Below are 10,168 nucleotides of genomic sequence, written 5' to 3'. Positions count from 1 at the left end.
CTCCTCTTGCTCCAGCACGAACATGTGGTGATTGAAGAACTGTTGCAGTTTCTCATTGGTGAAGTTGATGCAGAGCTGCTCCAGGCTGTTGAACTGCTCAATGGAAATACAAGACTCACCAGTCAGTTGTTCTAGACATAGCATTGTCTGTAAGGCTTTTTCTGTGCACTCAAAATCTTACAAAGGGACATCCAGTTAAAACACAGATGTTAAACTGCCATTTAAACTGCCATTTAAACTGCCATTCAATCTTCCTAAAAGATTTTTGTTGCTCTTTGGTAACAAACTGCTGTTTACATGTATCATTTATCTTTAAAGCAAATTCCAAAGAAGAAAAAGATGTTGGTAGCCTTATTTCTAGCAGAGTGGAATTTACATCTTCTTTTCTGTCGTATTGTGTAAATTTCCCATTCCTCTAACAAAAAACCAAACTTGTATGTTTCCATTCTTGTCACYTCTCGCTTGGACCAAGCTAACTTCTTGCAATCTTTTAGATATTTCTTTACCATTGTAAAGAGATCCAATGGACTCTTTTTACTTGGAATCACCCTTTTTCTTAGAAGGAAAGCTTATGTATGGCTTTCTTTTTCTAGACCCTTTGCAGAAATCTTGGTGGTCTTTCATCTGTCTTTCTCTTTGGAAATTCTGCATGAATTGTGTCTTTGTTATTTCTGTGCTGCCTGTCAGTGAATATGATTTTTTTTCAATATCTAGCTGCACCTATTGAAAACTTATACCGTATATGGCAATGCATGTAAAAAACAGCCACATCTTTTTGGACCCCATATATTTGTTTTTGCATATAGGGTCATACATTACATTGGAGAAGAAGCAGTGACACATTCTAGAGAAGCATTTTTAGAAAAGTACAAATCAACTGTTTTGGGGGGAAAAAAGAAAAAAGCGRAAAAGAAAGAAGAAAGAAAAAAGTGAACTATGATATGAAATTGCAGGAAAATTGCATGTTTTCAAAAAAAAAAAAAAGATTTCAAATTTCCCTTGATCTCTAATCACCTTTTTGAGACATGATATGATACCTATCATATTTGAGCTAACATCAAACTTACATCAAAGATCTCAAAGCCAGCAATGTCCAGCACACCAATGAAGTACTGTCTGGGTTGTTTGGTGTCCAGCTGTTGGTTGATACGAACAACCATCCACAAAAACATCTTCTCATAGACAGCCTTGGCCAAAGCACCTACTGCATTGTTCACCTAAAACAAAGAGAGAAATATCAGGAAAAAAAAAAAAAAAAAAAAACAGGCAAGTTAAGATTGTAAATCAAGCCACAGTGTCACACAATGTGTGTGTTTGTTACCTGCTGCACAGTTTGACCTTTGGTCACATACTCATTCCCGACCTTGACTCGGGGATAGCACAGGGCCTTCAGCAGGTCTGCTGANACAAATGAAAGCCTTATGTTCCAGGGCAGAGGGCACCAGCTGTACCACATCTCTTTGTGTATGAGCTTCTTACCGGGTGTTTTTGTTTCATTTGGGATGATGCAGCGGACAAAATGGGGGTGAGTGCTCCGTAAGTTGGTCATCAGCTTGTTTAAGTTCTCCTGTGGGATTGTGTGCAGTTTAGATCAACAAATTTTAGTTCTGCACACTCATCCTGTAGATGTCAGGATACTAATATATTGAATTAACACTGATAAAATAGCAATCCAATCCAAAATTTATTTTTATCCAAAGCTGCTTTTTTTATGCATTCTTATTAAATGGAAGTTTTAAATTCTATAGGTTAATATGGAAATTCTACTGTATCAAAATTTTAGCATAATCCTTTTTAACACAGAACAAAAGTGTTCTTTTGAAAGAAAATCAGGCATTAGATAAAGAATATTTGAAACATATACTTATTTCAAGCAGAATAATAAAAGAAAAAGACTATGAATATATTTCCCTACTATGATTAGATTCTGCTCAGTTCATACTGGTTCCTCATAAAAGTTAAGTCTGTTCATATCACTTTATAAATAATTAATTTCATACTGTACCCGGAAAAGAGCTGAGACAGTCTGGAAAGAAGAGCCCTTCTTCTTACCACCCTTCTTGCCACCACCACCACCGCTAGCCTCTGTAAAACCAATTTTAAAAAAAATGTTAGCTATTCTGGTTCATCATATATTTTCAAGTTGGAAAGACACAAATCTTAGAAAACTAGCCTGCTTCTGCTCCACCATAAGAGGCAAAGAGTAGGGCCAGTGTCTTCACAGATGATTTCTGATAGAGCCCAATGACAGTTTCATTCAGGGGGTCCTTGTTCTTCTCAAGCCAGCCAGTGATGTTGTAGTCCACTGTGCCAGCGTAGTGCACCAGGGAGAAGTGGGCCTCAGCCTTGCCTTTGGCAGGCTTGGGCTTCTGGAAGTTGTTGGACTTGCCCAGGTGCTGGTCATAGAGCTTGTTCTTGAAAGAGGTGTCAGTTGCCTTGGGGAACATGCACTCCTCTTCCAGGATGGAGAAGATGCCCATGGGCTGGAATTACAGAAAACATATTGTGCCTCTAAGATAGTGCTTAGACCATTTGGTCAGAACGTGAATATAGTATAGCATATTATATTGGCCTATAGTAATTTTAATATAAGCCATGAAGAAAAAAATCTGTCCTCCAGATGACTTTATTTCAGAATCTTAAGTAAATATGTTCTTTTTCTCGTGGGAACTTTTGCATGCTTCTGAAAAAGAAATGTCCTCCATAAGGCAGACTCAAATATCATGCACTTCTATTTTTTTTAAGGAACCACTTCCATAGCTATTAATCTACTTTTAATATAGAGACTTTTAATACACTTTTAATATAAGCTTCAGTACCTAAGGTTGATTGTATGAAATTAACCATGGAAGRGACCTTTTAATATTTTTTTTTAACCTCCAGTAATAATAGAGGGCATTTTGAATTAGAAATTTACCTTCTCAATGAGCTCAATGCAAGCAGCCAGGTCCATCCCAAAGTCAATGAATGTCCATTCAATTCCTTCCTTCTTGTACTCCTCTTGCTCCAGCACGAACATGTGGTGATTGAAGAACTGTTGCAGTTTCTCATTGGTGAAGTTGATGCAGAGCTGCTCCAGGCTGTTGAACTTTCCAATGCAAAAAGAGAGACATCCATTGTCAAGACACAATTGCCATGGTTTCCTTGAACATTTTTAATTATCTATAAACGTTCCTACTTAAAACACAATTTGATAATCAGGACTGCACAAAAGCAGGACCTGCATGTAACTTCCCAATGAAGTGCCTACCTAAAAGAATAATAAAAACTAAATAAATCACAAAGCAGATGTCCCCAGTGAATCTTCTAAATCTATCTATAGGATATTTTAATGTTTCTTTGTTTAGTCAACATAATGGTTCATTGCTCTGACCTTCTTTTTCAAATACTTGTCCTCTCTGATCAAGCATCTATTCCCTTATTCTTGGTCCATTAAACATTTTCCCCATCTTCAACCTACTGAATATTTGTAACTGCATGTCCAAGTACCAGTTCAAATCTAAGAGTTCTTATATTAGCTGATTTAAATTATTTCCAATATAATTAGCACTAAGCTCAATCTCTTATAATACTATTGTATATGAAATTTTAATTGATAATTCTACACGCAAAGAAATGACTTTGTGCTAAGGAGGCTTCTGAGGCTGCTATTCTGTGCTCCAGAAAATGAAGGGTTTTTTTTTCTAGAAATTTAAAAATGATTATTTCTTAAGTCTTTAAAAAAAATTGCTTCGTAGTCCTCAATGTTTCAATTTCCCTTTCCAAGAACTGCTTTCAAGCTSCTTTTCCTTACATCAAAGATCTCAAAGCCAGCAATGTCCAGCACACCAATGAAGTACTGTCTGGGTTGTTTGGTGTCCAACTGTTGGTTGATACGAACAACCATCCACAAGAACATCTTCTCATATACTGCCTTTGCTAGAGCACCCACTGAATTGTTCACCTAAAACAAGGAAGAAATGAGAAAAAGAAAAATAAGTAACAACACAGTATGGAATACTGTTCCCAGGTACAGGTTCCCAGTCACATAAGGTGTTTGTTACCTGCTGCACAGTTTGACCTTTGGTCACATACTCATTCCCGACCTTGACTCGGGGATAGCACAGGGCCTTCAGCAGGTCTGCTGAGTTCAGACCCATCAGGTAGGCAGCCTTGTCAGCAACTTAAAGAAATAAGAAACAAACAATGTGATTATATTATACACTATGTGATTATATTTACGGGTTTGCATCTCCTAAAAAAAGAAATAAAGTGTTCCCTTTTTCCTAGGCAAAATCCCTATAATGTAGCATTATGAAAGAGAATTTGTTGCCTCAGTTTTCTGACTATTCATGTAAAATCAAAGCCATCGAAGACTAAATTATTGCTACTGAGATGAACAGSAAACTTTGCTAGTACCTTCTGTGCCATCAGGTTCTGCCTGCTCCTCTCGTTGTTTCTGCTTGAATTTCAAATTCCCATAGTGCATGACAGCCCCCGTCAGCTTGTAAATGGCCACTTTTTCATCAGCAGTGAAACCCAGGATGTCAATGGCACTCTGCAATAGAAACAATAAAATAAAAGCTCTGTCTGGAAATATAACAATAGATACAAGGCGTATGAGTGTTACTTACATCTGTAGCCATCAGCTCTTCCTGGTCATTGATGCTGGGAACAGTGATCTCACCTTGACTCACGAAGTGGTAGTCATATGGGTTGGTGGTAATGAGGAGCATGTCTGAAAGCAAGAAGAGGAATCATGCAGGCTTAGTTTCGTCAACTAGACAGCTCAGATGAAAGAGTGAACTCAGTGATCTTCCTCAAGAAAACTTAGCAATCCATCCTACCAATTAGCTCTGGCTTCTTGTTGGACATGATCTGATAAAATATGTGGTAGCTTCTTTCCGCCTTCAGTTGGAAAGTGACTCTGGACTTCTCCAGAAGGTCTAGGGGAAAAATATAATTAGAAACATGAAGAAACAGCAAGAGTAAATACGGAGAAAGCACARAGAAAAGCAGGGAAGACAGGATAGATAGCTGAGTGAAAAGATAGGATAGAGGGATTATGAAAAGTTCAGGAAAGTGTCTTACATGTTTCAATATCCGCAGAAGCCAGCTTTCCTGTGGCACCAAAGTGAATCCTGATGAATTTGCCCTTTAAGGAAATAAAATTATTTTAAAATTTACTACAAAAAGTATACCTGGTAAGTTTTGCCATTTACTTTACTGTGTTTTATATAAAATTTTATATTAGATGTATTTTCTTAAGAGCCAGATAAATTTCCAACATTAAGATAAAGTCTTATGTGAAATGTGAATGTGAAAACAGCCAACAGGGCCACAGCTGTGCATTTTGTTTATGTTAAATGCACAGATGGAAAGGAATGGATGGATTTCATAAGGCCATTTATATCTTATTCTATGCTCTTCTAACTATATCCTGCATATAGAAAGCATTCATCTGAATGATAAAAGAATATGCATTTAACCAGTTCATTGGCTGAAGTTTCTCTTGGTATAAAATAAACAACAATAAATAAACTTCTAGCAAGCAAAGATTGTTCTGAGATTCAGATAGCTCTTTCTGTCTCTTTCCTTCTCTTTCCTTATTTCTCTCTTTCATAAATGGACAGGAAAATATTTTAATTGTTAAAAAGATATTGTTTCATACTGAAATGCTTTATGGGAGAAGAAATATGTGCTCTTGTATTTAAATTTGCATCCCACTATAAAATAGTAGGTTAATTTCACAGAATTACTGATTTCAAAGTCTGAAGTTACCGTAAATCAAAGGTTGAACTACAAGTAATGATGACTCCTGTTTATTATTATTCAGGAACCTTTTGTTGAGCGACTTACAAAGCGTGAGGAGTTGTCATTCCTCACGGTCTTGGCATTTCCAAAGGCCTCCAGCAAGGGGTTGGCGCTGATGATTTGATCCTCAAGCGTGCCCTATAACACAGTAAGTATTGTTGACTTACAGTGCTTAATTCATGTGACTGTTGTAGTAAAGGAAACTTACAGGGAAGTCCCTTCCTTCTCTCTACATCACCTGCATTTTGCCAGGCTGCTCCTCCTTTTTCTTCTCCCCACTCGCTGCAATTGTTGCAAAGTACTGGATGACACGCTTGGTGTTCACAGTCTTGCCTGCCCCGGATTCTCCRCTGGGAAGCAAARGAGAGAGAAGCAGAGAACGTATGGTSAGGCAGCAGGTCCCCTGGCACAGAGCCACCCTTTGGGAACTGGAGCAGGGAATGTACGTACGTGATCAGGATTGACTGATTCTCGCGATCTGTGATAGAGAAAGAAGCACAGGGCTTAATTAATATTCAATACATAACACAGAAAGAGTGAAAAGTAGTCATGTATCTCTAAAAGAATCAGAAGAATTGCCATTTGTTTCCATCTTTAGAAAATGCTGATTGTTTTTTGACAGAATTCAGATTTATGAAGGAGTTTTTGTTTTCATCCCTTTGTTTCATTTTGCTGATGAGTACAGAATAGTAAACTGTGATAGGAAGGGGTTATTGTTTTTTAATCCATATTTTTACCATTTCTCTTTACATTCCCTGTAGCTTTCCTAGGTAGCTGAAGATTTTTGAACATAAAGAGCTTTTTGAGCATAAAGAGCTTATTTTGAACAAAACAAAAATGATGCGTTTAGTTATCCTCTGTTCTCTTGCCACGGAGTACCAAAGAGAAAAATAAAGAGAAGTCAAGCCAGTCAATCAAGTATCGGTATTTTAATAGTCATTCCATATCACAGTGGAAACTTTTAAGGTTTTTAAAGCATAATGGAAATGTTTCATGGTGTCCCTTCAATGAAAATTAGGTTTTCAACAGAGTAMATAGGTGAGTTATATTCACCTGATTCCCTCAAACTACCAAAAGGCATTTGGCTTGTAAACATCTAATTTTTAACTTTCTTTCACCAAATTCTGTTTTGTGGATATATGAGGAAAATGTCTTTCTCAAGAACAAATAAGTATAGAAGTGGCAAAAAATAAAAATCTTTATCCAAGATTCTGGGACCTCCTAAAAGATTCCAGCATTTTAGTTTTCAAGATTGTTGGGAAAATGTGACAACATTTCTGAAGTAAAAAAACACAGTATGATTGCTCAAGTATAAGGAGTAACTAACATACCAAGAATTTCAGAGCTTATTTGGATTACTTTTAAACAATTCCCAAAATAAACAAAAAACCTATAAATGGAGTGAGGAAAGGAATGTGTTCTTCTGATTCAATTTCTCTCTCAGTTTCTCTTTTGCTGTTTCAAATTCTTGGCTTTCATATAAAGAAGGGAAAAAGTGTAGAGATGTGTTTCATTTAAAATAGCAAAAGCAATGTGTAGGCTCACAATTACATGTATCTTGAGGATGATGAAAGCTTTGAAACAAGGTGGCACCATATTCCTGCAGTAGTATATCCGTTCATGATACAATCCCTCTGCGACAGATGGAGTCACTCACCAGTTAACATGAACTGATAGGCGTTGTCAGAGATGGAGAAGATGTGCGGAGGGGCCTCCTGGCGCTTTTTGCCTCGGTAGGCCAACACCACCTCCGGGTTGTACACCGGCAGCCACTTGTAGGGGTTGACAGTGACACAGAAGAGACCCGAGTAGGTCTGCAAGGACAGGACACAGCAAGTTGGCTTCCACCTGCCTTGGGGCAGCGCTTCTTSCTAGCTGCTTGAGAGGAGACCGAGGCCTGTACTTACGTAGATCATCCAGGCTGCATAACGCTCTTTGAGGTTATACAGCACAGCRGGCTCATGGAGGTGGGTCATCATGGCCATGTCCTCGATTTTGTCATACTTGGGAGGGTTCATGGAGAAGACTTGGTCTTCCTTCACGGTCAGAGTCTGCCAAGGAAATGAGAGATCCATGCATGTCAGCTAAGAGCTCGGAGGGAGAAGTAAATGCTGCTCTGAAGCTTGTATTGTACTTACTTCTCCACCTTCAGTCTTGACCGTGACTTTTCCTCCTTCTTTGCTCTGGACTGTGCCTTTCACAAAGGATTCTTTGGCATGTACCACAAATACTGACGATTTGGCATCAAAAGGTCTGTTCTGGGCCTCGATTCTCTCCTTTTCTGACTTTCGGAGGTAAGGAGCTGCCTCCCCAAAAACAGCCATCTCAGAGTCTGAAGACATGGCTGCACTTTATTAGGGGTTTTCTAGAAGACAACATGGCAAAAGAAAGTTATTAACATTATTCAAAGTCTTTGGAAATACTTCTGTGTATTTTTTCGTTACTAAGTTTTATCCTTTGGGGAAAATGTGAAAAATGTTTATTTGGAGTTTTTTGGYTGAGGTTCACAAAATCACTTTTTAAATAAGGTGTAGCCATTGAAGGTAATTAGGAATTGTAGCACAGAGAAAAAGAACCTTGATATTATTTTGAATTATCTAGATACCCTTTGAAAACTTGCTTGAAACAATTATAATGTCATGACTGCAAATGAATGCCTTTCTATTAAGCCCAATTCAGGAAACTGGGGCAGAAGTACAGTGTACTTCAGTGTTAAGACTATCTTATAGGCAATTTTCACACTTGAATGCCAGTTTCAGTCTTTAATCATTTACAGTTATGATAATAATATTATTTTATAATTTTAGTGAAGTCTTGAATCCAAGTGTAAACATCGACATTGCATGGATTAGGGAGTATCTACGAAAAGAGGAGTAACGCTTATCCTAAATATACTGACACAGATCCTTTCCAGTTATTTCTTTTTAGTTTTCTAAAAATATATACTACTAATAAAAAGAAGTTAAATGCAAAGGTTCAAAACTTAAGTAAGGGATTTGAAATGAAGAAACCATTATTAGTCTCCCTAAGAAATGACTGTTTTCGAGGAAATGAGAGAGAGCAGTTCAGGAAAATACTTATTTCTCCCCTGTTCATTTAGATGCATAAAATTTACAACAACAATTATGATATGTTGTACTAAAATGAGTTATCAACATAACAATTATTTATTTCTATCCGCAGGACCAGGCACTGCCTTACAGAAAGACAGAGGTCTGAAGCTTCCATTTTTTTATGAAGCAGAGAATATGCAGACTACCAAGGGAAATGCAGATGGACCATCACATTTTTCAGAGACGACCACCAGAGTTTTGCTGCTCACATTATAGCACTTTCKTCTCTAATTTCATAGTTAAATTCCTCAGACAAAATATTTGGGCAAAACAATGCATTGCTTCAATATCAAATGTATGATTTTTTATTTTTTCTTCTTCTGCCCATTTATTTTGCTGTTGTAGCGAAGATTTAAAGCCAGTATACCTCACTTTGTTAAGCAGAAGTTAAGCAGAGTTAAGTAGAAGCCAGKAATAGCCTGCAGATGATTTTCTAGTCTGCCATAAGTGGTCAAAAGCTTCAGACTCAGCCACTTGATAGCCTTACTAGCCATAGTAAGTGGCAAGGGTATTAGCCATGGAYAGCCGTGCCATCATCAATCTACTCTGATCACATTGGTTATGAATATAAAGTGAAATAGWGACTACTCACTCAGCCATGCAAAAATCCCATCCAAAAATGGTCTTTCTCACTCCTCTTAGATTTAATAAATCAATTTCTTACCTCTCGTGATAGCAGGCAGGTGGCTTGCAGACTGGCAGCTGAACAGTRCTGTAAAATAAAAATGGCAACTGTCTACTTATTGTTGCACAGAATTCCAAAGTGAAAATATGCAGATGTCTTGAAAGCAGACTTAAAGCCTAAGCTGAAAATTACAGTCCTCTCCTGTAAATAAATATTGGAGGCAGGAGGAATGCAGTGGAACGTAAGAGTGCCATCCTCTTTCTGCAAGCCTGCAGACCCCATACACTTACCTTGAAGCTTTCTGTGGAGACAGGGCAGACTTGTCACAGGGACATTTTATAGGATCTAGTCTGCAGATGCTGCAGATGCCTACTCTTTCTTCGGTCAAAACATTTTTGGCAAACCTTCTTTGGCAAAGCATTGTCTGGCAAACTGAACTAAGGGCATAATTGTCATTTGACATGACTAGATATAATTAGAAAATTTTGATGTCTTACTGACTATATGAATACATATCCTATAAATAATTTGACAAGGGTGTTAAGGGGGGAATCTGGACTAGTCAAGGCACTTAGAGAACTTGGATGCAGGACTTATGGATTCTATTGCTGGCTTTCCCACCGACTCACTGTATGAC

The 10,168-nt window shown here is 37.7% G+C and overlaps 1 protein-coding gene across 1 annotated transcript in view; it reads right to left on the bottom strand.

Moving 5' to 3' along the window:
- The window catches only part of LOC112955313 (myosin heavy chain, skeletal muscle, adult), a 17,369-nt gene extending 7,754 nt beyond the window's left edge, over positions 1 to 9,615 (bottom strand). The window contains exons 1-17 of the mRNA XM_026048588.1: positions 9,571 to 9,615; positions 7,932 to 8,158; positions 7,701 to 7,844; positions 7,451 to 7,607; positions 6,244 to 6,271; positions 6,032 to 6,143; positions 5,839 to 5,931; positions 5,071 to 5,134; positions 4,827 to 4,925; positions 4,614 to 4,717; positions 4,399 to 4,537; positions 4,044 to 4,162; positions 3,794 to 3,943; positions 2,918 to 3,088; positions 2,174 to 2,483; positions 2,006 to 2,085; positions 1,480 to 1,567 (exon numbers count right to left, since the gene is read on the bottom strand). Of these exons, the coding sequence (XP_025904373.1) occupies positions 1,480 to 1,567; positions 2,006 to 2,085; positions 2,174 to 2,483; positions 2,918 to 3,088; positions 3,794 to 3,943; positions 4,044 to 4,162; positions 4,399 to 4,537; positions 4,614 to 4,717; positions 4,827 to 4,925; positions 5,071 to 5,134; positions 5,839 to 5,931; positions 6,032 to 6,143; positions 6,244 to 6,271; positions 7,451 to 7,607; positions 7,701 to 7,844; positions 7,932 to 8,135 (2,062 nt within the window). The 5' untranslated portion in view covers positions 8,136 to 8,158; positions 9,571 to 9,615. The remainder of the gene's footprint in view (positions 1 to 1,479; positions 1,568 to 2,005; positions 2,086 to 2,173; positions 2,484 to 2,917; positions 3,089 to 3,793; positions 3,944 to 4,043; positions 4,163 to 4,398; positions 4,538 to 4,613; positions 4,718 to 4,826; positions 4,926 to 5,070; positions 5,135 to 5,838; positions 5,932 to 6,031; positions 6,144 to 6,243; positions 6,272 to 7,450; positions 7,608 to 7,700; positions 7,845 to 7,931; positions 8,159 to 9,570) is intronic.
- Between the last annotated feature and the right edge of the window lie 553 nt (positions 9,616 to 10,168).

The sequence above is a fragment of the Nothoprocta perdicaria genome, unplaced genomic scaffold (assembly GCF_003342845.1).
Source record: "Nothoprocta perdicaria isolate Ctin4 unplaced genomic scaffold, notPer1 scaffold_556, whole genome shotgun sequence".
Taxonomy (NCBI): Eukaryota; Metazoa; Chordata; class Aves; order Tinamiformes; family Tinamidae; genus Nothoprocta; species Nothoprocta perdicaria.
The sequence above is the reverse complement of the archived record's forward strand: the minus strand, read 5'-3'. Positions and strand labels throughout refer to the sequence as shown.